The 27,585-nt window shown below is 38.6% G+C and overlaps 1 protein-coding gene across 1 annotated transcript in view; it reads right to left on the reverse strand.

Moving 5' to 3' along the window:
• The window catches only part of SORCS1 (sortilin related VPS10 domain containing receptor 1), a 539,126-nt gene that overhangs the window by 265,557 nt on the left and 245,984 nt on the right, over positions 1–27,585 (reverse strand). Inside the window, exon 3 of the mRNA XM_089508330.1 lies at positions 14,510–14,609. Within this exon, the coding sequence (XP_089364456.1) occupies positions 14,510–14,609 (100 nt within the window). The remainder of the gene's footprint in view (positions 1–14,509; positions 14,610–27,585) is intronic.

Consider the following 27,585-nt stretch of genomic DNA (forward strand, 5'->3'; position numbering starts at 1 on the left):
TCTCGCAATTAAGAATGGGGTTAGTGGGTGCCTGGGGGACAGAGCTCAAAGCCCTTTGGGCTAGTTGCTGAATCTGTTGACGGCTGTTGTCTAAGACTGCATCTGCACTGCAAAAAAAATTCAGTTTGAAATCATTTTAACTACCATAGCTTATTATTATGGAATCCTGGGAACTGTAGTTTGTTGTGGCACTAGAGCTCTCTGTCAGAGAAGGCTAAATATCTCACAAAACTACCATTCTCAGAATTCCATAGCATTGAGCCATGGCAAGTGAAGTCAAACTGGATTATTTCTGCAGTGTGGAGGCAGCCTAAGAGAGAATGAGGGTCCTAAGGACTGAAGAACAGATTTGGCATGGCTTTCGGCCTCTTAGGACACATGCATCATTTAAATAGCATACCTCCAAAGTGAGCTGAAGCAGCTTTATTTTGGCCTGTCTGTTCAGGCTCTGATCTTACATCCAGACTATCTGAAAGAGTGTTTCCCCCCAGACTCCTTTCAATGGCAGGCAACAACCTTTTTCTTTAAGCAAGCTTTTAATGTAACTTCTTGCAACAAGGGTTATTGGGGGGGGGGGGGGAGGGTGTAACTTTATACATATATATATATATATATATATTGTGAGCCACTTTGGGTCCTACTCCAGTAGAAAGGCAACATATTAAATAACTAAGGTCCCATACAGACACCAGAAAGGAGCAGCCTGGGGCCAATTTTAGGGCTCGGGATTGCAGAGCGATCACGTGGTCCCGAGCTGTAACACGTGGTGGCAGCGCCATCATGACATGGCCTTGTCCATGCAGGAAACTCCAGCTGGTACAAAACATGGCAGCCAGGTTGATTACAGGTACTTCTCATAATGACCATATAACATCGGTCTTGAAGTTCCTTCACTGGCTGCCAATTAGTTTCCGGGCAAGGTACAAGGTGTTGGTTATTACCTTTAAAGCACTACGTGGCTTGGGACCAGAATACTTAGGGGATCGCCTTCTCCCATACTGTGCATCCCGCACACTAAGGTCCTTGGGAAAGAACCTACTTCAGCCGAAAACATCTAGGCTGATTTTAGGCTTTTAAATATATAATCAAGAAAGGGTGGCTTTTATATTGGGGGGGGGGGGGGTTATAGTTTTGTTTTTAACTTTTGTATGCTTTTATATTAATTTTAACTATATGGTTTTTATTGTTTTAAAAATGTATTGAAAGTTTTTAAAATGTTTTTATTTTGTGAATCACCTCGGGTCCCTTTCTGGGAGAAAGGTGACATAAAAATGAGACAAATAAATACAAAATAAATAAATGCAAATCACTATTATCCTGCCCAGAACAGAAAACCAGGTCCAGAGTGTGTCCTGCAGCATGGGTGGCCCCAAATATTACTTGGGAAAACCCCATGGTTGTCATGGCAGATATGAAATCCTGAGCAGTCTTGACAGAGCAGTCTCTGCATGGATGTTGAATTCCCCTAGTACAACATGCTGAGGGGACTCCAACATCATCACAGAGACCATCTTAACCAGCTCAAGTAGCGAGACCATGGAGCAAAGATATGAATCCATCCATAATAGTGCACCCACCCATTCTCCGACCTCCCAAGAGAATTGCAAAGTACAGCCTATTCATTTTTAATTGAACTGGAGGCTAATGACATGATTAATTGTAGTAATTGCAGAGAAATCAGTTTTGGAGCAAAGTGTGGGTCATCCAGGTGGAGAAGAAATCAGTTTAATAAATCAGTTGAACTGATGGCTGTTTTGAGTGGTGTGCAAATGTACTGAAACAGAAAATGTATGGATGTGTTTTTTATAAAATGCAAATTCTAGCAATTAATTCAAATTTCCATATGTGCCTATAAATTAGCAAAGGAATTTTTCCCCTTCAGTGAGCCAGGACCCCATTTCTTTTAAGTACCTAGCAATGCCCTTGTCAACAAATGAAAATCAACTCATAGTTGTTGTTGAAACATTGTTTTGAGTTAGACTACAAAAATGACTGAATTGTAAATAAGCCCAGTGATTTAAACTGGAACTTAAATCCATCTAAATCTGGGGTTTGAGATAGGGTTTGATTTTTATAGCATTGCTTTTAATAAAATGTCTTGAGAGTTGGTTTTCTCTTCAGGTCTAAGCTATTTGCTAATCCTAACTAGAGTAGTCCTACTGAATCAATTTCTGAATGGTAAATCAATGGTAATTCAGTTTCATTTGAAATATAGTGCTGGAAAAGAATTCTACATGAACTGCTTAAAAGACAAGTGAATGGGTCCTAGAGCAGATGAAGCTTGAACTCTCCCTGGAAGCCAAGGTGATTAAATTGAGACGGTCAAACTTCAGACATATCATGAAAAGCCATGGTGCGTTACAGACCACCACTTTGCAGCGGTCTGCTGGCGCTGCTGTTTGCTCCGCGAGGGAGCCGCAGCAGCCAAACCGCGCGACTCCTGCGCGGAGCAAAAAAGAAGCTTCAAAATGGAGCTTCTTCCTGCGGCGCAGTTATGACGCCGCGAGGCGCCAATGGCGCACTCGTAATGTCATAAGTGCCACGCGACGTGCGGACGTACAGCGTCCGCTACGTCAATATGGCGGCGGCCGTGTGGAACGGCCGCTGCCATATTGTACGTATTCACTACGTACTAGGGTTAGGGGCGTGCGGAAGCACCGCCCCTTCCTAACCCTAATACATAGTGAATACGTACTTTATGGCAGTTTGTAACCCACCCAAGACTCATTAAAAAGACAATAATGCTTGGTAAAACAGAAGGTAAGAGAGCCAGCGTAGTGTAGTAGTTTGATTGCTGAACTATGATTCTGGATCCCAGCTCAGCCATGGAAACCCACTGGATGACTTTGGGCAAGTCATGCTCTCTCATGATCAGAGGCAGCAAAAGGCAACCCCCCTCTGAACAAATTCTGTCATGAGAACTCCATTATAGGTTTGCCTTAAGGTCACGATTAGTTGGATAGGATTTGAAGTCACACAACAACCCTAAGAAAGAAGGTATAGGAAAAGAGGAAGGCCCCATTATAGACTGATAGATTAAATCAAGGAAGCCATGGCCCTGAGTATGCAAGATCTGAGTAGGGCTGTTGATAACAGGATGACTTGGAGGTCTCTCTTGGAGATTACCATGAACTGAAGTCAACTTGATGACAATTAACCAAAATTTCAGGTAATTCTTTTGTACATTAATTTGTTCAATATTCTAGTTCAGTTAAGCCTTTGTTTGAAGCAAATTTACAACTCTAGACCTCTGACTGCAGCCTCCCACCTTTTGTAGTATTTGCCATACAAATATTAACTTTTTTTTGGCCAGGAATAGTGTTTCATTTGAATAATGAATTTATCCCAAAGGAAAGATGCTAACAAAGAAATACAATCTTATTTATGATTTATTTATTGTTGAAATTCAGTATGACCTACACATGTTGCTTTTAAAAATCAGAAATTCCAAATCATCTTAAGGGTAGTCTTGTTGTCTGTTTCTGAAAAACTATTTGTTCTATTGTAATGTTTAGCTTTTTATTTGTGGGTCCTTGCTTGTATCTTTTCCACAGAAAATTATTTCTGTGTTGTTATGTTTCTGAAAGATTTCCAAATATAATCCCAAATCAAATTATTTTAACTCTCCTTAACTACTATGACATCACTCTGATGTAGTTATCCCAAACCAAAATAAAGCAATTCCTATTACTGTGTAAATATACTAGAAACATATGTCATCATAGGTATGGCAGGAAAGAAAGCAAAATTGCCCACACTTTACATCTGCTAAGGATATACAAAATGCAATCCTATATGGGTTTACTGGGAGGGGGGTTACAGAGGGACTTATTTCTGAGTAAATCTGCACAAGACTGCATTGTTAGAGTAGAAGGGGACTGCTTTCTAGATTGTGACATGATATAGACTATGGTCAAAATCCTACAGTGCATATTTGGTTACAAATGCAAAACTAAGTATTGTTTCCTGGCTTATCTCCCAACCAAACCTAAGTTAACAGCCAGCAGCTGCTCTGGGCAATGTAGATCTGGTCTGCTGGCAATCAGGGCACAGCAGAACAATGTTTCTAGCCCTGTTCATAGCAATATGTGGTGTGATGCAAAATTGTGATGGAATCTTGCTTTTTATTGCCGCAGCCTCACTCACTGGCAGGAGGGGGCTAGAAACATTTTCCCATTATGCCCTGATCACCAGAAGAAGGGATCTCCATTGCTTGAAGCAACTTCCTCGAGTTTAAGTTGGAATTCAGGAGCCATTTAGAATTTTGGCAATAGTGTCATGATTATTAATATGCAGCATAACTGAATATGGAGCAGTTATAGATTCATAACTCTAGGTTATGAATCCGTAAATGCAATACTGGATGCCAGAATACATTTATTTATTCAGACTTAATTAAAGTAGAATTGGAATATGTAAACTTATTGTAACATTTAATTGGCTTTACTTGAGACAAGCAGACAAAAATCCACACCAAACATACTTGAAGTCCTGATACAAGTGAAATATGCAAGCAGCAATTTTGTTGTGAACCAGTTATAAACTGGTTGGTCAGGTTTTACCACACCACTTCAGATAGGATTAAATACATAACTAGGGAGAGGAAATAAGTAAATAAAGCACTGCATCGACACTAGCAGCAGAAATCTCAGTACAGGAACCCATGTCTTTTTTATATGATCTAACGATTTTGCTAAATCTTGAAACATGCTGGAGTATGATTTCTTAGATTGCTCTTTCAATAATTTATATTTGTAATAATGTTATACAATACATTTAGCCAATTAGACAAAAAGGACATAAAACTCAGGTCAGTCAAAAGAAAGCATTCCACACAACAGTGTTGATTTATATAATCTATTGTCCCAAGATGAGGTGATGGCAACTAGCTTTTAAAGGGATTAGATAATTTAATGAAAAAGAAGTTTAGTCATGTCTATTAGCTGTGATAGCTTAACAGAACTTCAGAGACAGTTCTCTCCTGATTATCATTTATTTATTTTTATGCCAATAATATATATCCCATTTTCTTCTCCAAAAAGCAGTCATTTAAAGCAGATAATAGAATACAGAAACAGGTATAACAATAACAATAATGGTCCAGAGTATTCTCTATCAGCTATTTAGTGCTACCACACATTTCGTGCTGCCTGACACATTTATTTCTTTTTTTAAAAAAACCCTTCTTTCTTCCTTTTTAATTACATTTTAGTTTAGCTTAGTTTGGTAACCTCTCCTGGCCTAGTCACCCACCAACCTGATGAAAACATAATTCACTCTTGCTTCCATCATTGGTAGAATGGACCTTCTTCTGCTCATGCAGCTCATGACCAATAAAATAGGAGAGAAACAACTGTGGCAATAGTGGCACAATTGTGAATATGGCCAGAAGCAGATGGAAGGGGAAAGCCAGCTCACCCCCAAGGTTTCTCAGTTTGTGGGGAGAATGGGTTGACCACACTGCCATCTCTGATAACTTCCACAATGGGCCACACAACCCCTTCCCCACTATGCAGATGGACCTGCCATAATGGAGTGACTATGGCTACAAGCTGTGCTGCGCCATTATTTTTCTGTTCTGCCACAAACACATGTGGACAAAGGCATGGATGACCTGCCAGCAGGCAGGATGCGTCTCCCATCCTGCCCAGCCACCAACTCATTGGATGTCCTGCATGACCATCTGCTTGATTGCCCTATCAATCAACTGCCCATATGGAGTATCAATATGTCCCCCTGCACATACCCTCGTTCTACTCCTTCCCCTCATGTCTCCTTGTTAGGCTAGCCAGTTTGTTAATATTTTTTAATTGAATCCATTTTATTGTTGGTAACATGACATGTCTGTCATCATTTTGCTTCACTAGATGTGTGATGGGTTGATGGTGCTGCTGACCATTCATGTATTTTTGTTATCAATTCACAGCAGATGACAAAAATATTATGACAAGCAATGTCACAGGTGGCTATCTGGTCTTGTCTCCATCTCCATTCTAGCACAGTTTGAACACTGATGCAATAGTTCACCATTTCTGGCTTCAACCAGAACAATCTTGCGATTTATTTTGCTCCTGTGTTCAGCCCAGGAGCGCAGTTTAGGTCTGGTTTCCCTCCATTTTGGCCATGTGTGTCATCCGCACAGGCAGCCTCTTAAACAGGATGTGGCCATTTCTTCAAGTCCATGTAGACAATCCCTAAGTAGAGATTGTGAATATGGAAAAGCTACCTAAATGTACTCATTTGTAACTTTTCTATACTCAGAATTACTACTCAGTCACGACGACTGTGTCACTACTGTGGTGAATGTAAATTCTGCCCCCCCCCCCCCCCCACTACTTTACTGGGCATTAGCTGGATGGGAGAGAAGGAGGTGCATTCTGCCAGTGATCAGAGCATGGGTGCATATTTTCTGCACCCTGATCCCTTCTTTCCTCTCGTGGCCCCATCTTTAGTGATGGTTGAGGATCTCCAGAGGGACACCAGGGTTTTTAGTTTGTTTTAATTATGCTTTATGTTTTGATATTGTGTTTTTAATCTGTCATATTTTTTAATACTTTCATAAGGAGGGGAGGGATTATAATGTTTTTAATTTTATATTTTACTCTGTGATATTTACTGTTGTCAACCGCCCGGATTGGTTCGCCACAGGGCGGTATACAAATAAATATTATTATTATTATTATTATTATTATTATTATTATTAGGTTTGGGGTTGTCAGGCCAGGAGAGGTTACTTACGGTATTTAAGAATGCTTACTATACTTAACTAAGGAGTTTATCACATCACTAAAAAACCTCCCAGTTTGAATCTTAATTTGACATACATTTGATTATTATCATACGCCAAATGCTGACGATGCCGCCAGCTGAGTACAGCCCGGGTAACCTCTGCCTAGAAGCCATGTTCAACCGGCCTCTTTTCACAACTGGGAAGCTCCCAGCTTTGCAAATTGGCTGGCTAGCTGTATATTAGCTGGGCTGCACTTGGCCAGAGGCATTGGAGGCATTTGGCATATGATAATACCCCACTGCATCCTGAATTAAGATTCAAACCGGGAAAGGTTAGATGGGTTTTTTAGCAATATGATAAACTCCTAAGTAGCTGATAGAGAATACTGACCCAGTAGGATTATCAGACAAAAAGTAGCAACAACTGCAAAAAGAAAAGTAAAACTAGCAAATAACATGATAGGGAGTCAGTTCTCTTTATCTTCACAGTTATCTTTTTTTCTTCATCTATAGAGTAAATTAATTTTTGAAGTACTGGAAAACTTTGAAAAGAAAGATTTATGGGCTTTCTTGCCTTTGAGGTCATTCATTGTTAATAAAAAGTTCATTGTGAACAGAGTTTTTTGTTGGTTGGTTTTATTTTATTGTGATGAGGATTGAAAGCATCAGGTTGTTGCATCAAATTTTACAGTGTTTTTGCTGTTTTCAAAAAAGTATAAAATTTGTAAAATCAGATAGGACCAAGAGTGCAGTCCAAACTGACTGTGGTGGTCAGTGTCCAACCAAGCTAACTTCAGGCTACTTGAAGTTATGCTGAATGTAAAGCCTTCCAAAGCCTAGAAATATTTGAAATTACCTAGGTCTACTGTGTACTGGTTGTACTGGTATTGTGGCTGTTTCCTTGGGCTACAGAAGTCTTAGCATTGACATAACTTGACTCCTCCCTCACCCCACCTTTTCTCTGCTTTCTTTTTGTGGTTATTCTGGAATGTTTTACCAGCAGAACAGTTCTGCTTACAAATTATTCTGTGAGAATACCTCTAAAATTCACTGGCAGAAGAGGAGTCTGCCAGCTGAAGAAAATCTCTTTTTTGGGAGGGGAAAGTTTTGCTAATTTAACTTCATATTTAAACACATCTTTGAGTTAAGATTCCTCTATAATGTTATAATGTTGTCTATATCTTAGCCTTTATCTTTCATGTTTTCTCTCTATACAAGCAGTTGCTAAAACCTTTCTCTCTGTGTAGAACACCAGTCAAATTCCGATCCTTCTGTCCCTTGGTGCAGAAGCTAATCTTCTGGTCATGTTTTATCTATATTGTGCAAGCAAATGCTGGAAAAACACCTGGAAAAATATACCTTGTGTTATGTGTGAAATAAGTAACCTCATGCAAGATATATGACAAAGGGGCTGAGCAGACCGGCCAGGGTATTCTGGCTTGGATGCTCACCCAGATTGGTTCCTAGGTTAGCATGGGGATGACCAGGTGTTTATGTGCCCATCCCTGTGCTGTTCAGAAACCTACTACTGGTCCATACTGCTTATTCTGCAATGCCACCTCTCTTATTGTGAAGCTCCCCATTGCCACATCTGATGCAGAAAGGTGTAGCCTACATCTAGCCTAGCCTAGCTACACCCACATGGCAAGTCATCCTGTTTCCACATCAGACACAGTGGTGGAGAGCCTCTCAGTAGGATCAATGTCACAGCAAGGCAAGGAGCATGTGGTAAAATTACACAGACAGGTTTTGCCACAGAGTTTTCAGTAACTCCACAGTAAGCCAGGGCTCAAAATGACCCAAGGTAAAGCTGTTTACACAGGGATTAGGCTGGATCCAGCAGGCCTGTGTCCACTCTCCCAGGATTGGGCCTCATCCTGGCCCTGGGGTTTTGGCCTGCATTGTCCAAACAGAATGACATGAGACCAGAGATTTGGCCCATGTGGAATGTCCCCAAGTAGGTATGATAGAAATTCCTTCATCCACTGATTGCATTTTGGTACCTGCCTAGCTGCTGTGTCCTTTGGCTGAATTGCCATAACATCTGGTTAATGAAGTCCAACCCAAAATCTGGCCCTTTGTTCCTTATAGGTTTCCCAGGTCCGGACTATCCAACATCCTGAGATTTCAGGGACAAAACCTGAGACCTGAGGGAAGACTTCTGATGATGAATCAGGAAGCAGGTCCCCATGATGTTAACAAAAGTGATGCTAAAGGGCAGGCCTGGTGATGTCATTAAGCATGGCATATTAACCATAACTGAATTTGCAGATACACAAAAAGTTGCTAGTTTTTTTAAATCCATATCCAACAACACAGTTTCTAGGATGGCATATGCAACTGTTTTTCTGTCAGTTCCTTGGCTATTTGAGTGGCTGCTGAATGAGCATCACTTTCATTTGAGCAAAGAAGAATGGCTGATGCTTTGCCCTGTCTTGTCTTATCTGAATAGATGTCTTCACTCCTCCTTTCTTTATAGTCCCTGCCCTCAAGTCTGTTTCCACTGGTAATCTCTTTGAACAATTTTCCTCTGAATCTTCTCAGAGAGAAGCCTATTGTGGATTATAACAAAAAAAAGGATAGTGTTTTCATTTCATTATTTTTAATATAAGGTACCTCCAAAATTCTCAATCCTTCCTCCCCTCCCCCCCAAAAAGTCAGAAACCTTTAAAAATCTGAATGTAGGAGAAGGAAAAAATGACAGATTTACTCAATCAAGGCAAAAAGTTCTGAATGCTTACTACTAAAATGTCTGGCTAGTAATCAACCATTTTTATGGTATTGAAGTTTGGATTCCCTTTTTTCCCTGAAAGACTTTAACATTTATATTGCAAGGAGGCAGAGTAAAACTATATAGGAAATAGCTGTCCCTCTTGTGTTTCATCAGTACAAATGAATGAGCAGAATAACATTTGTTGCAATAAGAATTTACCAAAATGTCCAGATTTCCTCATAAACAAAATGAAGTTTAACACATTTGTGTGAGATAGCACAAGATGACACGCATGTTCCTCCATACTTTTAATTGAGGTGGAGAGAGAGAAAGAGCTGGTTCCAAACATGCTAGAAAGCTGTAATACACAGGGTTATATCAACATCTATATGTAAACACAGATATAGATAATAAATTGTGAGGATGGGTCGGTGCCTAAACCACAGAAAATGAAGCTTCTCCTAAACCACTTTCAACTGCCTTCAAATCATTTGTTCCCCACTCCAAATTTCTTTTCTAAAATAAACTATTCACACATATAGGGAGGTGGGGAGGGAATAACCAGGCACCTTTTGTGAGTACTTCCTCATTACAAAACCTTGGTAAATTGCAGCTCGGTGGGGTGCTCATATGATTAAAACCTTCCAGGCTTTGGGATGCATTTTCTCTGCAGGATTTGTCAAATCCTGTTCTGTTCTCTATTGGGAGTACTTAAAAGGCAAACAACTTTAAATACAATCTGGCCTCTATAGATGCCATTCTAACATCTTAATGAGCCTTTCCCCTTCTTTTCAAACAATGTGTTCATCCTCATTCAGGATGAATAAAAATGACTTCAGGCTTTTTGTCTATTTTTGATGTAGCCAAGGCAAACTACTTTCCAAACTTTGTACAACAAAGTTTAAAAAATATGAACCACATAAACCTGAATGCTTTCCTTTTTTGACATTTTGGAAGTTTAGTAAAAACTATGGGCATTTGTTCAGTATCAGGGATACTGGGTGGTGGGGTGGTGGTGGAGGGTAGCAGGGAGCTTCACAGATGTTATTCTTCAGGTCCCAGAAGCCCTAAACAGCATAGCCCTAGGTGAGAGGTGCTGAGAGATGAAGTCAAACAACAACTGGAAGACTGCAGGCTTCCCATACCTGTTGCAGAGGTATGTACATTACTGCTTGTTTTGTTTCCACATGCAAGAACAAATAATTTCAGTGACTTTTTTTCCTTCATCTATGAAGTTATGAGGGCTTTGTACAATGTTCAAACGCTCTTTGTACTTCCTCACTTCATGTGGACAAATTCATGAAAAACATTTGTTAAAAAATGGGGGAAAAATAGTCCAGGTGCAGAAAACATTTTTGAGAGGAAACACATGTTTACTGAATTAAAAAAAACCACATTACTTTTGTGCATGGTTTCTTTATAGACACTATATTTCCCCAGTGTATACAGTCAGCCCTCTATAGCCACAGATCCTGCAATCTCAGATTCAGCCATCCACCATTTGAAAGTATTCCAATTTTTTCTCTCCTAAAAGCAAACCTTCTTTTTGCCATTTCACATGAGAGACATCATTTTATTACCCCATTGTATATAATGAGACTTGGGCATCCATGAATTTTGGTGTCCATGCAGGGTCCTGGAATCAGCAGATAACAAAGGCCCACTGTTTAAGTTTACACTGTGAGCAGGTTATGTAGGGCCCATTCTCACTAGCCCATTTGCACTGGATAGAACTGGGCAGATCCAGTTGCCCCCATACCAAATCTCCCTGGGTAGAAGTTCTCACTACCCTTTACCTTGATCGATGCAATTTGCCCCTCTGAAGTTCACATTTGCAGTACTGCTTTAAAATGGAGCCTCCTTTGTTGTCAATCAAATTCACTTCTGCTTTCGTCAAAGGTGACATATCCTACAATCACTGGCCAACAGAATTGGTTCTTTTCCCCCTCCTTTTTTTTAAAAAAAACTGGCGCCAATGTGTGCATATTCTGTCAACTTGTCAAATTTAAAAACCTCCAAGTGTGTGTGTGTGTGTGTGCGCGCGCGCGCATGTGTGTGTATCTGGGTCATTACAGATGATGGCAACCCTAAAACGACCCTATCCTGGGGTTTTCTTGGCAAGATTGGTTCTGAGGAGATTTGCCATTGCCTTTCCCCTGAGGCTGAGAGAGTGTGACTCCCCCAAAGTCATGATTTTCCACAGCCTTCCTTCTGAATGCCAGCCTCTAGCTTCCACTTCACTTCCAGCCCAGCATTTCCTCCTCTTTGGAACCTCTTCCCTTCCCTTCCCTTCCAGCCCAATGCCACCTCCAAAGCCCTTGCCTCCCCCTCCCATGCCAGCCTCTTCCCTTCCCATCAAGCCCAAAGCATGTGCATAATCTGTCACAATAATAATAATACCTCACCTCAGAATGCCATCTCTGCATTCTCTTTCTTTGCTTTCCTTCCGTTTGCCATCCCAGAATGCCTTACATACACATACACATATGTAGCAAAAGCATTCACACATTGTATCAATTTGCCAAATTTAAAAGAAAACACAAGCATTCACATATTCTGTCAGACAAAAAAAATAATTTAAAAAAATGCCACTTGCAAAATGATCTGCCGTGCCGGCAGCAAGCAAACAAAAGGGAAATGTAGCACAAGCAGAAACATTCTATCTATATGTATCAACCTGTAGAACAAGCATTCGCATAATCTGTCAAAAATAAAATTGCAAAAAAAGAGAGAGAAAGCTGCCTTCGAGAGGGGAGGCATGTTCCGCCCTCTTTCCCCCCCTGACCTTTGTTTGTTTGTTTGTTTGTTTGTAGATAGAAAGTGTATTATGATGGTCATGTTTCAGAAGGATAACAAAAGTTTAGTAAAAGATACTCTATAGCTGCAACTATACACCCACCTAGGAGTAAGTCCCTGTGTCGATGACTGTACCTTGATGCTAACCTCTCAGGATGTTCTTTGGATATACAACATGTGTCTTTTAATGTTTTCTTACTGCTTCCTCCTGTTCTGTCAGGAGGTGAACATGTCTTTATCTGCATTTAAGCATTCTGCTCAAGATTAAAGGGAACAGTCAACTAGGCTCCAATGAATAGCACAATTTCCCTCCTTCTTTCTATACATTACTTGGCAAAAGTCTGACATGATTAGTATAAGCATTGGGATAACCTAAGAAACAGTCTAATTAAGACAGTAAGTAAGATAAATAGCAGGAGCAAGAAGAAGGTGGATAGTCAGTGTGCACAGTTAAAACAAGAAATACAATTCTCAAGCCAGCAATATTCTTCTATCTACACCAGAGTGAACAAGTGTCAAGGGCTCTGTTCTGCTTTCAGGATCAACTACAGGCTACAGCCCCTGAAAATAATATGTGTGTGTGTGTGTGCATACATACATACATACATACATACTGGGAAAAATTTTGAAACAGGAAGGGGTTGGATATCTATTTTCAGTTGGATGATTGCTTCAAAATGATGTTTTTAGACCCTTCTAAGATTGGAAAATCAGTTCTCTTTTGGTCAGTGGGGTGAGTTTTGAGGGAACCTGGAACCACAAAAATCCACAAGGCCCCACATGTTGTACAATGACTGCACATTACGCACCTTTGCCTTTGAACTGACTTAAGAACAGCTTAAGAGAGAAGCTAAACCAATGTCAGGCTTTCCTCACTGAATAGCTCCCTGTTGGTTAGGAAACTGGACAACAGAGATGCAAGGAGACAAGAGAAGTATCACTTTTTCAGGTATATGGTGTTTCTTTTATGTTAGCATAAAACACATTATCAACAAATGAGTAGAAAATAGCAAAGGAAGTAGACTATTGGGGCCTTGGAAATGTGAGAAGTGGGCAAAGAAGAAGACAATCCTATTCTGTGAAATTTCTTTGGGCATTTGAGGACCTGATGGATAGGTATGAAAGACAGATAAAACAAATTGAAGCTAGTGTTTCAGCCACCACATGGAATAACAGCTTTGTCTGATTCTGGACTGTCAAAACAGTCCAATACATGTTAATACTTTAATTAATTTCTTCCTTGTGCAGAATCTGACAGTTTTGCTTTCTCTTTAATTCATTTTTCTTTCAGGATGAACTTTCACCCTTCCAAATATGAACATAGTTGTGAATTTTGGGAACTTGGTTCAAAAGCTATTTTTAAAAAGCTGTTTGTTTAAAAAAGCTGAAATGAATTTCTTCCCTATTTGGATTCCCATAGGCAAACTGAATAGACACAGTTATTCCTAGGAAGGAGATGATCCTGTTGTATTTGTCTTTCACACAGTTGCTAAAGATGAGGAACCTATCATTAAAAAAAGAGAGATCAACAATCTTAATTCAGCAATACAAAAATGGTTGAATGAACAGTCAATTAATCTCATATTTTTCAAAGTAAGTACACAAAGCCTTGAACTGAATAGACATTTCTGTGAGCCTCAGTTTTTTTCTGCAATTACTTTTTAAAATAAATATAAAAATCTCTAATCATTTCCCTGTTCAACAAGAAGAAATAATGTAATCAGTGTAAATTTTCATCAACAATTAACAAAAACAAAATTGTTACACTTGTCTACTTCTGAGAAGATTTCTGAGACGGACTGCACTTCTCTTGATAATTTTAAAAACCAGCACCTATGCTAACATATTTAGTTACATTGGAGTTAATGCAAACTCACTTCCATCTTCCATCAGAGGCAAAACAAAGAAACTACACTACATCTGTGTAGTGTCTGCACTGCATTGTATCTCTGCTATATCAAATTTTAGAAGTAACACAGAAAATTAGGTGGCTGAAAATTGACTGGCTGATAAATTCTTGAGTCATATGTATAGAAACATCATTACAACTTACACCAATAATAGCTTAATTCAACTTCATTCAATGAGTATTTTTAAAAAATGTATTTATAAAAAATAGCATGAGAATCAGGATGTATTATTAAAGAAAGCTTCAGGACAATCTAAATGGTGGGGGGATTAAATTTTATTTGGTAAAAATATGTAAATAACACCTAACCAATCAAGGAAAACATTGTGTCATGCTCAAAACAACCATAAGATTTCACTTACCTTACGCTTATTAGTTGGACACACATAGAGGTAGCTCAGAATGGTCTTCAGACCCACTTTGTCATTTAGCTTTTCATATGTGGTCCCATAATCCGTTGACCTGTAAATTCAGAAAACTTTAGTAAGTAAACATAAATACAAAAAGCCGAAATAAGATGCAAACTGTTTGGCTGCTTTCCAGCTAAAGACATGCAGCAAAATAGCTCTCTGGAGCTTTTTGAATGATTCATGTAGTATATAATGACACTTAATTATGTACACATGACATCATGTGAGTGGTTAACATTTGCATTTAAATTGGATTAGGAAAAATTAAAATTGCATCTTCCCAGTGCCACCCCAAAGTAAAAACTACAAGAAGAAATGTTAATCTCATTCTAAGAGGCGGTGGTAATGTTTGTTGTAAATGCCAAGTAGCAAGACAATAAGGGGCTGAATTACTTCTTTCCATATACCAGCTTCTGCCTTAAGATCTTATTGAGATAAAACCGTAGATTCAATTTGGGAAGTTAAATGTTATACTTTCACGAAGTTAATTAAGTAAGTAAAATGCCACCTCATACTGGAATATACTACTAGGTAGACAAAAGATTTATTTGTTTGATTGGTATCCCACTTTCTTCCAAGATGAAACTCAAAGTTGCTTAAAGGTAAATGCCCACAGGATTTCCAGTAGGTCAAGAACTGTTGACTCCCAGTCCTGCACAACAGCATCAACTGGTAAATGTCCAATGTCCAGTAGATCAAGAAGGGTGGCTAACACTGAGGAACAGAATAGCCATACCAACAAAATCACTCCTATACAACTTGAGTTATTCTGCTGACATGAAGGAAAATTGGGGGTTGAGGCTGGAGGTATTGTGAGACACATTGTTTTTGATAATCCAAATTGAACACAGCTCACAGTTTTATCACAGAGGAAGGTTTAGCATCCTTTAAGTGTTTGTCTTCTGCACCAGTCCCTGCATTATGCATCCCATAATTCCAATTAAAAACAAAATAGGGCAAGCCTTATATATGCACACCTCTGCTTTAAGATATCCTAAGAGCTTAGTAGCTCTTGTATTTTTACATTTTTCCTAATTAAATTTTTATTGAGTTCCTTCTGATTTTATGTATAGACCTAAAGTTAGAGAAAACAATACAAAACAATGACAGTTTTTTTTTAAAAAAAAAACATAACCCTATCTTATTCCCATGTATATTTACACTAAATATGAGGTTAGAATGTGTGTGTATAAATTTTTAAAAGCATGGTTTTGAGATGGAAGACTTTTTTAATGTTATATATTATATCTTTCCCACATACGTAAAATTTGTTATAATGAGCAGGATACATGGAATTATTACCAATGATATTCCTTTTCCTATTGGTAATATTTTAAATTTAGAATAAACATAAAGCACTTTCCATTCTGCATCTCATGACATAGCATTCCCAATTCCTGGATGCTACATTTGTTCTCAGACTTGGAATCCCCTAAGTAACCACACATCTGAGATATAAGTGGTTCCTAGGAAGAAGATATTATTGCTAGGTACACCTGTGCTCAATTATCTTCTTTCAATAAATTAAGCTCTGGAACAATATTATGTATACGTTTCCTTTGACAATCTCTAGTAGTAGTGTCATGAACTCCATTTTTTTTGGGGGGGGCATGACTTTCCTAGCAAAGTAGTCTGTTGCTTGACATTTCTTGCAGTATATCTATGCTAAATTCAGAAATTATGTTTGTTTACACAAAGAGAAGCTTGAAAAAAATCAGAGGGGCCACAGAAGACTTTTCACACTACCGCAGTAGAGCAAAAGCTTCAGGTGAACATATTTGTATAATGACCCAGAACTATCAGTTCTCTGCTGCTGCCTCTGTAGCAGACAATTTATATTTTCGACCCAGTCAACGAATTGTGGCCAATTAATGATAGCCCAGGCTTTGTTTGTCAACACTGATTGCACTGTGAAGATAAAGAATGGTGAAGGCAAAGACTGTTGGATTATAAAGATTCTGCTAATCCTAAAGTACAAGAGTAAATAATAATTCTGCATATGAAACCCATGATTACTCACAATAAAGAGAATCTTGCCAATGGTGATTTCATATTCATTACAAAGGTTTCAGATGGTCATCACTCTTTTCAGTCTTACTAACACACAGAGCAGTCATGTCTATTGGGTACTGTCAGTTTTGTGTGCATTTTTTCTATGTTTATCTTATGCATTTGCGACAGGATTGTTTTCAGTGAATGACGTATAAAAATATACAATTTCTATATCTTATTTTATTTATCCACATGACACAAGATCAACTACAAACATGCAAACCACGACAAGGAAAAAAGCAATTTCTCCACCAAAATTCTCCAGAAGTGTAAGGCATTTCCAGTCATATCTGGTCAACTTATTGTACGTGAAAATAAATGTACCTAAATCACACAATCCAAGAATTCCATTCCAACATATAAATTATGGAATATAGGTTGAGGACAATTTAGACTAAAAATTGTTTGCACATTTCTTCTATGCTCAATTTCTATCAATTTATCCAGCAAATCCCATTATCCTTATCATTTCTTAGTATTCAGAACTGTAGCCCTCTTCTAATTTCTTACCAAAACAATCTTTGTAGCAATCAAAAAATAGTGTTTAGATTCAATTAGGACATATTCTCAAATAGAATGAAGTTCCACAGCTGTGTAATCTTTTTCTAAAGAAAATGTCTTATCTTAAAATATGGGTACCTGCTACCAGTAATTATTTACAAATTATTCCAGAGAAATCATTCCTGTACTTGAAAAAAGGGTTGTTTACATCTAATATCTTAAAGCTTTTAATTAAATTTATAGTGTTAAATTACTAAAGACTGAATTCCAGCTGTCTTGAACGAATATCTATTCATATCTCATCCAAGTTCTTAAGAACTGTTCAGGTATCCATTTTAGGCATGCAATGGCAAGACTAGCAATTCTTGCTGTTTCCTGTATTTTGTTTCTCTTATCTTCTACAAACATAATTCCAACCCCTGATAATCAAGATACTTCATAATAAGACTGCAAAAAAGAGGAAGTTAATCCCTTTTCTATATTCGTAGACTGTGAAGTTATCAATTTTAAATTCAGATGGCTCCTTACAAATATTATCAATACCTTTTCCCATGTTTTGATCTCTGAATACTCTATTTACAGAGACTTGGCAATTAAAAAAATAGAAGAAATTTCATTTTAGTGGTAAAAATTTAAAATTAAATTTGAAAATTTATCTTCCTCATGTCATTTTTACCTTTTTTAGTCTGTGGCCTTTGATTCAGAACTGCCAACATCTTTTACTTTGTGAATATTTAAGAGCTTTTCTCACTTTTAATCAAGGCATCATTATGATGATGTTGAAAGTAGAGGTCATGTTTTGGGTTCAGTCATAGAAATGAGAGATGGTTAACAAATCAGATGTTTTTAAGATAAACACACACAAGCAGTTTGAGGATCACCAATTCTTTTAATGGCTTGTATTAATTTTATCCTACATAGTTAAGAGGCACGCACCTGCAAACATTATGCTTTTTAATACTTTTATGCTTTTAATAATTTTCTCCTAACTAGCTATTAATTACACACATCATTCATACCCATGAAAATTCCATTCCCCTCTTTCCTTCTCATCATCACAAAAACAGTGAATCTTTCCACATTTTAACACCATCAATTAAAGAGTGTAACATTCTTTCTCATCACTATCTCTCCGAACTATTTTCTCCCTACATCCCCGCTCGTTCGCTCCGTTCTGGTAGCCAAGGTCTCCTGTCCCAGCCCAGGATTTCCACTGCCCCATTCCAGATTCGTCCCTTCTCGCTTGCCGCTCCTCACTCCTGGAACCTCCTCCCCTTACAAGCACAACTCAACACATCTCTAACCAGCTTCAAAGCCGAATTAAAGACCATATTGTTTAGGGAAGCATTCCCAGGGAGTCTGTGATTGTGTCTTGGTTGTTCAGATGCTTGACTCAATAGTGGATATTGCTGTTTTAACTCGTTTTATATGATGTTTTTAATTTGTTGCTTTAACTTTTAGATTGTACGCCATAGGCAGGCTTTTATATTCTTGATTTTACTTGGTTTTGTACAGGGCTGTGTAGATTTACGGTGCTTTATAAATAAAGCTAATAATAATAATAATCACTGGTGCAAAGAAGAACCAAATTTAGCTAAGAAAAAGATGCTGCAATAACATTCTCAGGCTTTATGGTGTTCTGGCAGCATGTGGCAATTTCCACGCTACGCAGGAGTATCCTGGATTCTTTATGCTCAAGTTTGTAGCCCTGGGGCAGAGCTTCATTTCAGTTTCCACCTGCCTTTGAGGTGTGTGTCATATAAATGTGCCACCTTCAAAGCAGCTGGAAGTGAGGGGCTGTGGCAAAGCAAAAAGAAAAAAGAAAGAAAGTGCAACAACTCCAATGGATGCAATTACAATAGCACAAATCAGACAGTCCATGGGGTGAAGGGGACATGTATGGGGTTATTTTGCCAATGTATCATTCGGCACACCAGTGCACCAATGCCCTGTATCGGTGGATCATCGCACGTGTGAATGTGTGGATGATCAAAGGGGCAACCATGCAATGGGATGGCATCTGGACCGGTGTGGGAGGTACTTGGAGCACACAGGTGGTGTATTTCTGCAATGGTGCACATGCGTGGTGGGGAGGCAATAAAAAAATTACCCAGGGGTGAAGTTTCATGCCTTGCCATGCAGTCTGCCTCTGGGTATTCTGACCACCTTGGTAGTGGGTCATGAAGACAGTGGATTTTTGACTGGCCTTTGGAAAAGCAGGATTGATGCATTTTTCCTGCCCGACTGCTCCAGCCCCTGGTCTCTAAATTCATATTCCTTCATAGCCACGGTAGGAATTTTCTTACTAAACAGCAGCTAAATAGTTGAACATTTAGAAGGAACTGAACCTTTTTATATCTAACACACAAACATTGCAATTCACTGCAGCATTCTCTCTCTCTCTCTCTCTCTCTCTCTCTCTCTCTCTCTCTCTGGCACTTATCTATTCTATTGAAGAATTACATAGTTACCATATTTCCTAAACAGGAAAAACATTAACAGCATATGAGCTGAGCTGTCAGACAGCTATGTCTACATTGGAGACTGTGTAAAAGTCTGATTTTCATATCTTGGGAGCTGGTTTCTATCAATAAATGAATGAATCAGATTGCATCAGTCATCAGACATAAGTAACAAATATCCTGCACATTTTTGGTTGTTTTGTTGTATGTTGGTCATTTGTTTAATACTTCTGTATCTGACTTTTCCCACCATTTTACTTAAAACAAAAGTTAGCATTCTTTATTTAAAGCAAAATGGTTCCATGCCCAGAACTAGCTCGGAAGACTGAACTCTTAATATTTTGCTGTCTAACACAGAGACATTATATTTCATACTCTGAACATTTACCTTAACATTTCTGTTTCAGGACCTTACATTTTACAAAATATATTCCTAATTAGCACTCAGGCTGTAACAACAAAGACACAACAATTATCTTTTCTTACCAGCTCCAGTTCCCTAAGCCTTCCATGCTCTGACTTTCTGCCATTCTTTACCTGGTGTGAATAGTTCCTTGCAATGCAGATGAGGGAATAGAAGGCGGAGGAGGAGGAGGAGGAGGGGGAGGAGGAAGAAGAAGAATTAATAGGTTGGCTTACAGATTCCGTTGTTTGAATTTGAAATTTAACGAGAATGTGGTCCTCCATAAATTGTTAGTCTGTGCTACAACTGACATAGCAAATATTGTAGTGAGAATATATGAAGGATGACAGCTGCCTATCTATAATCTAGAGCAGTGCTCCATAAAGTGGTGATCCATGGACTAACTATCAGCCACCATCCCCTGAAGAGTTTCCAGGAGAGAAACAAGCAATTATCAGCAATAGGCACAAATATGGCATGACACCTTGGGGGACGGGGACTGTCAGTCCTCCACATCAGATAGCATAAGAAACACTGGCCTAGAATAAGGACCTTTTCAGTGGTGGCCCCACAAATCTAGAATGGTCTTCCCGAGGAGCTCCGTCTTGTGACCCCCCCCCCCCGAAACATTTAAAAAGAGGCTTAAAACCTTCCTCTTCTGTCTAGCCTTCCCTGCTGAAAAATGAAGTTGTGCACTCCCAATCCCATTGACTCTCTGCCTTACTCTCTTGAATGATTGTTTTTTAGATTTTATATAATTTGTATTTTGCATTTTATCTATTTTATGAGATGTTGTAACGGTTTTATCGGTCTGTAAACTGCTTTGATCTAAGAAAAAGTGGTATACAAATAAATTTTATTATTTATTATTTATTATTATTAAATACTTGGAGAAAGACAATTAATTTCCCTTCAAATGTTTTTGGTCTGCAACTCTCAATCCCTCAACTTTGCCTGGGTTGGCTAGGACTGATGAAATTTGTAAGTTAAAGACATGTGGATGGTCCCAGTAGCGCTCTTCTGCTATACACACTTATGTGGGAGCAGGTTCTATTGAACCCAATGCAATTTCCTTCTGAATAAAAAAACATATGTTTGGATTGCATGTGCATTATGATCAGTATTTTAAAATCCCAGCTATTATAGTTTTGCATCTTTGGCTCCCTAGACTCGTTCATTTATTTGATTTTTATCGCAAGTATATCAAGAGATGTCCAAAATATTTCATTTAAAAGTACTGTTGCCTTGTACTGGCAGACACCAGTTCAGAAACAGAAGTTTTAGTGAATTCAGAAAGCTGTAAACTAACAATGTTTACATCATAAGCAATATTGTTAAGACTGAAGCAGTTTTTGTTACAGAGCATATTAAACACACATTGTGATTCAAAGGTTCTTGCACTTGGCCGCATCCATCTTCCCAGGCCTACCCCATCAATTCTTCCCATGCCAAGTGTCCCCACTGAATTGACAATGACAGTTGAGAGTGCATTTTTCCTTCCTCACATCTGTTCATTAGCCAGCTTCAAGAAAGATACACAAGTTCTCCATCCAGTATCACCAGTAGCACAGCAAAGCCCATCCTCTATTATTACAGAGCATATACTAAGCATATGGCTAACAAACATGGCAGGACATATGATACTGACAACCATGCACAGAGCAACATATAAATCTAAGGAATATATAAACATCACAAGATCTAAACAAGAGACTTAGTATTTCTGCATATGATTCACTGTCATTTGCAGAGAGGAGCCCCCTCCCAAGCAGTGAAAATAAATGACTTTTTGTTCTTAATCATTGTTGATAATAGAAAACTCTTCCTATCCACCCACATAGCTCTTACCTGATAAATTTAGCTTAGACGTGATTATGTATAACCATAATGATTTATATTTTGTAAAATGTTTTTTCCCCAAAAAGATCTTGGCATTTAAATAACTTCATTATTTTTCAATGACAACATTTACTCCTTCTCTTGTCCCTTTTTCTCTTGTCAGGTAAATGAAATTTCTATTACAGTATTACAACAAAATACTTACGCACGTTATTTAAAGTCACCAAATTCCATGAGTTCACCCACTGTCAGGACTATATCTCAGTTTGCTCTTCACAACTTTTCAAATTTATAATAGGCATTCTGCATCCAACAAACACATGAACCCTAAAAAAATGTTGTCTTTTTTTCTTAAGCATTGTACACAGGCTGTCAGATGGAATGCAGTTTCAACATGTTGCTTACTGACATGTTATGTATGTCTATGATCTGAAAATTCAGGCTCTGTGTGAATTGCTTGTTTTACCAGAGCTCTTGCACATTTGAAAGCCTGTTTGCACATTAGTCAGAAACTTCCTGAATCATAGCGATTTAGTTCAGGTGCAGAAAATACATAATGGCTGCATCCGCACTGCAGAAATAATCCAGGTTGACACCACTTTAACTGCTATGGCTCAATGTTAAGGAATTGTGGGTATTATAGTTTATTGTGGTGCCAGAGCTCTCTGACAGAGAAGGCTAAGTGTCTCACAAAACTACAATTCCAAGAATTGCATAGCACTGAGCCATGGCAGCTAAAGTAGTGTGAGGCTGATTTATTTCTGTAGTGCAGATGCAGCCCTTGTCTCTGGACCAATAGTATCTATCAGTGAAAAATAAGAAAATGTCAACCACTAAAGTATATCATTAGTTGTACCTGTTTCATGTCTGTGCAAGTTGTTGTTGTTGTTGTGTTTGGCTTTAAGTAATTTCTGATTCATGGCCACCCTAAGGGAAACCTATCATGGGGGTTTCTTGGCAAAATTTGTTCAGAAGATATTTGCACTTTGTTATTTTATGTGCCTTCAGATCAAGTCTTTCCTAACATAGGGTTTTCCTGGCAACATTTATTCAGATGAGGTTTTCCCTTGCCTTCCTATGAATATAACACCTGGTATTTCCAGGTTATCTCCCTTCAAAGTATTAACTAGGCCTGATTCTGCTGAGCTCTTGAGAGCAATCAGGATTTGGTGCTATCTGCTGGGAAGTGTGAAAGGTATACTGCCTATTCAGAAAATGAACACAAAAACTAGTAAGCTTCTTCTTCTTCTTTAAAGTAACTACAAACCATTCAATTTTTGTCTGCTAGTGGTATCCTTTCAACGAGACATATAAAATTCAGATGTTCCACCATGTTTCTTTTCCAGAGAAAAGAATGAATTCAAATAGAGCTTTCAGTTCTCCAAAACAATGGTCCAGCTTGTTGGACTCAGAACTACTGCAGGAGTTTGATTGTGATTTGATTATTTTTATCTGTCTGGTGTTATTGCTACAGTGCATATCAATGCATACCAGTGCATATCAAGGCTGGCAGCCCTATACTCCTTAATTTCCTTCATGTCTCCCTTGACAGGTGCTACCTTCTCCAACCAGCACCTCTGTGATGATTTATGAAAAAAGAGGTAGGAATGAGTTGGCACCAACATCCAGTCAGATCATAGTCCATGTAGCATGGAGAAATGGTTATTTGGCACATGAACAGTAACCCAGTTTTGGTAGAAGGACTGGGTGTTGGGTTCAAACTGAGCTTTCATATTACTCAGGGGCCTGATTCCTTCATGCAGGAGAATGAAAATCCAACAAGCAAACTGGTCTAGAGTATGGCAATCCATTGAGAGTTTCTTACTGGTCATATTGCCCATGGTGGCCTGAAACAGTGCTGCTTTCAATTTCAGAGGTGTGGTGAGCCTGCTCTGAGTCTTATCCACATATTTTAAAGAGCTACCCAAAGAGATGAGCTCTATCCCCCAAATTAAATACACTACCTGGCCATGTCAAAAACAGATGTGGAAGCTGAGTGCTCAAGCACAGGAGATTGTCCAGCATGTAGGCAGTAAAAGGCAGAACATGGAAATATACATGCATATACATGTAACAAGATCATAAAGTGTCTACTTATTTTGCACAAGCCTAAAATTTCAATTTAAAAAAAAATCTTCAGAGACTACACCCATTAGTCAAACTGACTCCTTGCCACTGCAGTGCAGATTTACGTCTTGAACACACACACACACACACACACACACACACACACACACACATCAACTGTCATTCTGACATCACAGTCTACAAGGGAGTTCTAACACTTTATTGTCATCTACATTTTCTTCCCTCTCTTCCACTGAAATGGCGTGGGAAATCAAGTTGGCATTGGAATTTAAAACGTGTATATTGAATTTCACTCTGATACATCAAAATTCAGAACAGTTATTAACTGTTCTATAAAACACATTGAATCAATGGAAATTACTTAAGTACTGACTTATCATTTAAGAATTGATTCAATGGGTCTAATTTTTTAGAGACTATCAACTGATTCAGGCTACAATATCAGAACTGAAGCAAACAGAATGCCAAATGAAAATGTGGGTGAAAGGAAGGTGTTACTACACTCAAACAAGAGAAGGACTTGGAAGTTAAACTCTTTTGCTTGCCTTATATTTCTTGTGGTTTTACAAGTCAGGTTAGGGGTGAACAGACTGCCCCAAACCCAGATTGGGGCTGCAGCAACCACACACCGTGGCTCCAATTTGACTTTTTGTCAGCTGAAAATAAGCGGCAAACAGCTATTCCTTTTTGCACTAGCAAAAAGCCAGCTTTCTGGTTCCGCCGTAACCAGAAGCCGGCTTTATGGTGTTCTGGCAGTATGTGGCATCTAAATGCCATGCTGCCAGAGTGGCCAAAAGCCAGCCCACATGTGGGCAGCTGGGCAGCATGAAGCAAGCTTCTGGGCATCTTCAGAGTGTGTGGCATCAAAACACTGCACTCTAAAGTTGCCAATGGTGCAAAGGGGTGGTCTGTTTCACCCCATAAAGTCATTAATAATACATCTTTTAGCTGTGGAGCTTCCATGCCCTGTTCTTTTTTTGTTTGTTTTTGTTAGTGGGTAGTGTTTTCACTCAGTGCAAAGGTTTCTGATCAATAACCTGCTTCCCCCCCCCCCCCCCCTTTTCATGTCTTTGACTTGGCCCTTTACATTTATTCAAATCCTATTCCCCATCTGTTTCAATATATAGCAGATCAGCTTCAAAGACAGGATGTCTGAGAGACTTCAGAAAAACTCTTTCAGAATGTTCAAAGAGACAAGTTCAAGGGTGCTATCTTTCTAGGTGCCCTTACAACATCTACAGCCTTGACAATTAGTACTGCAAAAGCAAACTGGTTTAAAGTCTATATCCTCAGAAATCCTACCACTACACCTGTTTTTAATTTCAAAAATTGAAACAGATGCAGCTCAGCATGTTGAGAAAAATAAATCACTAGAAGATGATGACATATCAATAGAGCCGCTCAATCGTAGAAACAGAATCTACCCCAGATTTAGTTACAATATGCCAAAATAAAATAAAATAAAATAAAATAAAAATAATGGCCTACATAATGGAAATGCTGAGTATATATTCCAATCCCCAAGAAAGGAGAGATTAGGAACTGTAGTAATCACAGAACCACTGCATTCATTTCTTATGGAAGCAATGCTTAAACTTCTACAACAAAGACTCTTGACTTAAATGGAGCAAGAATTGCCACCACTTCCAAGAGGGATTCAGGAAAAGAAGAGGCAATAGGGATTATGGCAAATATATGCTGGATAATGGAATGTACTGAGGAGTTTCAAAAGATTTACATCCTGTGCTTTAAAACATTTGATTGTATAGCTGCTGAGAAACTATGGATTGCTCTTAAAGAAATGGATGTGCCACAACATCTGATATTTCTGATGCATAACCTGTACTCAGGAAAAGAGGCTACTGAATATAAAAACAGAATGGTTTCCAATTGGAAAGGGGGTCAGGCAAGGTTGCATTCTATCACCTTATCTATTTAATTTATATGCTGAGAACATCATACAAAAATGAAGATTAGACTCAGAGGCATGAAAACTGGAGTAAGGAACATCAACAATCTAAAATATCTAGATGACACCAGCAGAAAATATCAGAGATATGGAAAGATTACTGAAGAAGATCAATGCAGAAAGTGCAAAAGGGAGGTTTAAAGGTAAACATCAAGAAAACAGAAGTGACCAAAGATGATCTACATAATTTTAAAGTAGATGATGAAGAGATTGAAATAGTCCAAGATTTTCCATACTGTGGCTTAATAAACAATCAGAGCAGAGACTGTAGTCACAAACTCAAAAGAAGACTAGGACTTGGAATGACAGCTATGAAGAAAGTAGACAAGATTCTGGAGTGTAAAGATATATAATTGAACACTAGAGTTAGGATTGTTCATGCTATTGTATTTCCCATTTTATGTGTGGTTGTGAAAGTTGGATACTGAAAAAAGCTGGTTGGGGGGAACAAAAAACCAACTCATTTGAGATGTGGTGCTGGAGAAATGTCTTGAGAATACAGTGGACCTCTAAAAGGAGAAATTGGTGGGTCCACCATTAGAACTTGTGCAATCCAAATTTCTAAGATCAGCTTTCCAAGCTCCAAAATGTGTTTCTAATGCAACTCTGAGACTGTAGTCAGGCTTTATGAAAGTAAAAGCCAGAGTGTGGGTGACTTTACTCGGCTACTGGCTCATACCATCCTTCTTTCCTACTGCCTTGCTCCACTGACCTTGACTGATGATTTCCAGTCTAAGTGGAAACAGGCAGTGATGACGAAAATTTCATCATTGGGCTTTTCTTCAGATCTTCTTATGTGCATTGGATACAATAAGGCTAAAGCAGTTATCAAACAATGGGTGGCAGATATAGATTGACAAATGGATCTAGCTAGTGCTCCAACTTTTATTGCTAGTGACTCTAATAGATATTTGGCATCACCTATGGCATACTTAGTAAAACTCAAAGTACCTAAACACCAGAGAGCCTTTACTTAGGCATGATGTCATGTCCTCACCTCAGCTGTCTTTGAAAGGTTGATATAAAAAGACCCTCTTCTTAGACAGACTATGCCCCTTTGACTCTGGCCAAATACAAACAGAGCATATATTACTCCAGTGCTCATACTACAGCGACATTCGCCTCACCTTATTTCAGCTCTATTACATAAATACCAAGGACACACTGATCAATTTTACACTTCTTTTTTGCTTTCAGACATCATCCCTGATATAATATATAATGTTGCCAGATTCTGTGCAACTGTGGTTAAAATTAATCAGGCAATGATTTCTACTAATCTTATCTTGCTATACTGAAGGTGTGCAATCTGAAAGGATATTTTCAATTATTTATTTTACCTGTGCTCTTACTTTTTTTATTCTGTATCCCCTTTTTATATGTGTTGGTCTATGACTGTAATAAAGATTCTAGATAGGTCCTAGAGCAGATTAGGCCCAAACTCCCTGGAAGCAAAGATGACTATACTGAAGTTGTCATATTTTGGCCATATCATGAGAAGAAAGGACTCACTAGAAAAGGCTACAATCCTTGATAAAGCAGAGGACAATAGGAAAAGAGGAAGATTGCATTCCATATGGATAGCCTCAATCAGAGAAGCCACAGCCATGAGCCTGCAGGAGTTCAGCAGGGCAGTTGCGGATCGGGGGACTTGGATGTCTTTCATACACAGGGTCACCATGGATTGAGGCTGACTCAAAAGCAATCAGCAACA

The sequence above is a fragment of the Sceloporus occidentalis genome, unplaced genomic scaffold (genome assembly GCF_023333645.1).
Source record: "Sceloporus occidentalis isolate IW3139 unplaced genomic scaffold, rSceOcc1.0.p SCAF_2, whole genome shotgun sequence".
Taxonomy (NCBI): Eukaryota; Metazoa; Chordata; class Lepidosauria; order Squamata; family Phrynosomatidae; genus Sceloporus; species Sceloporus occidentalis.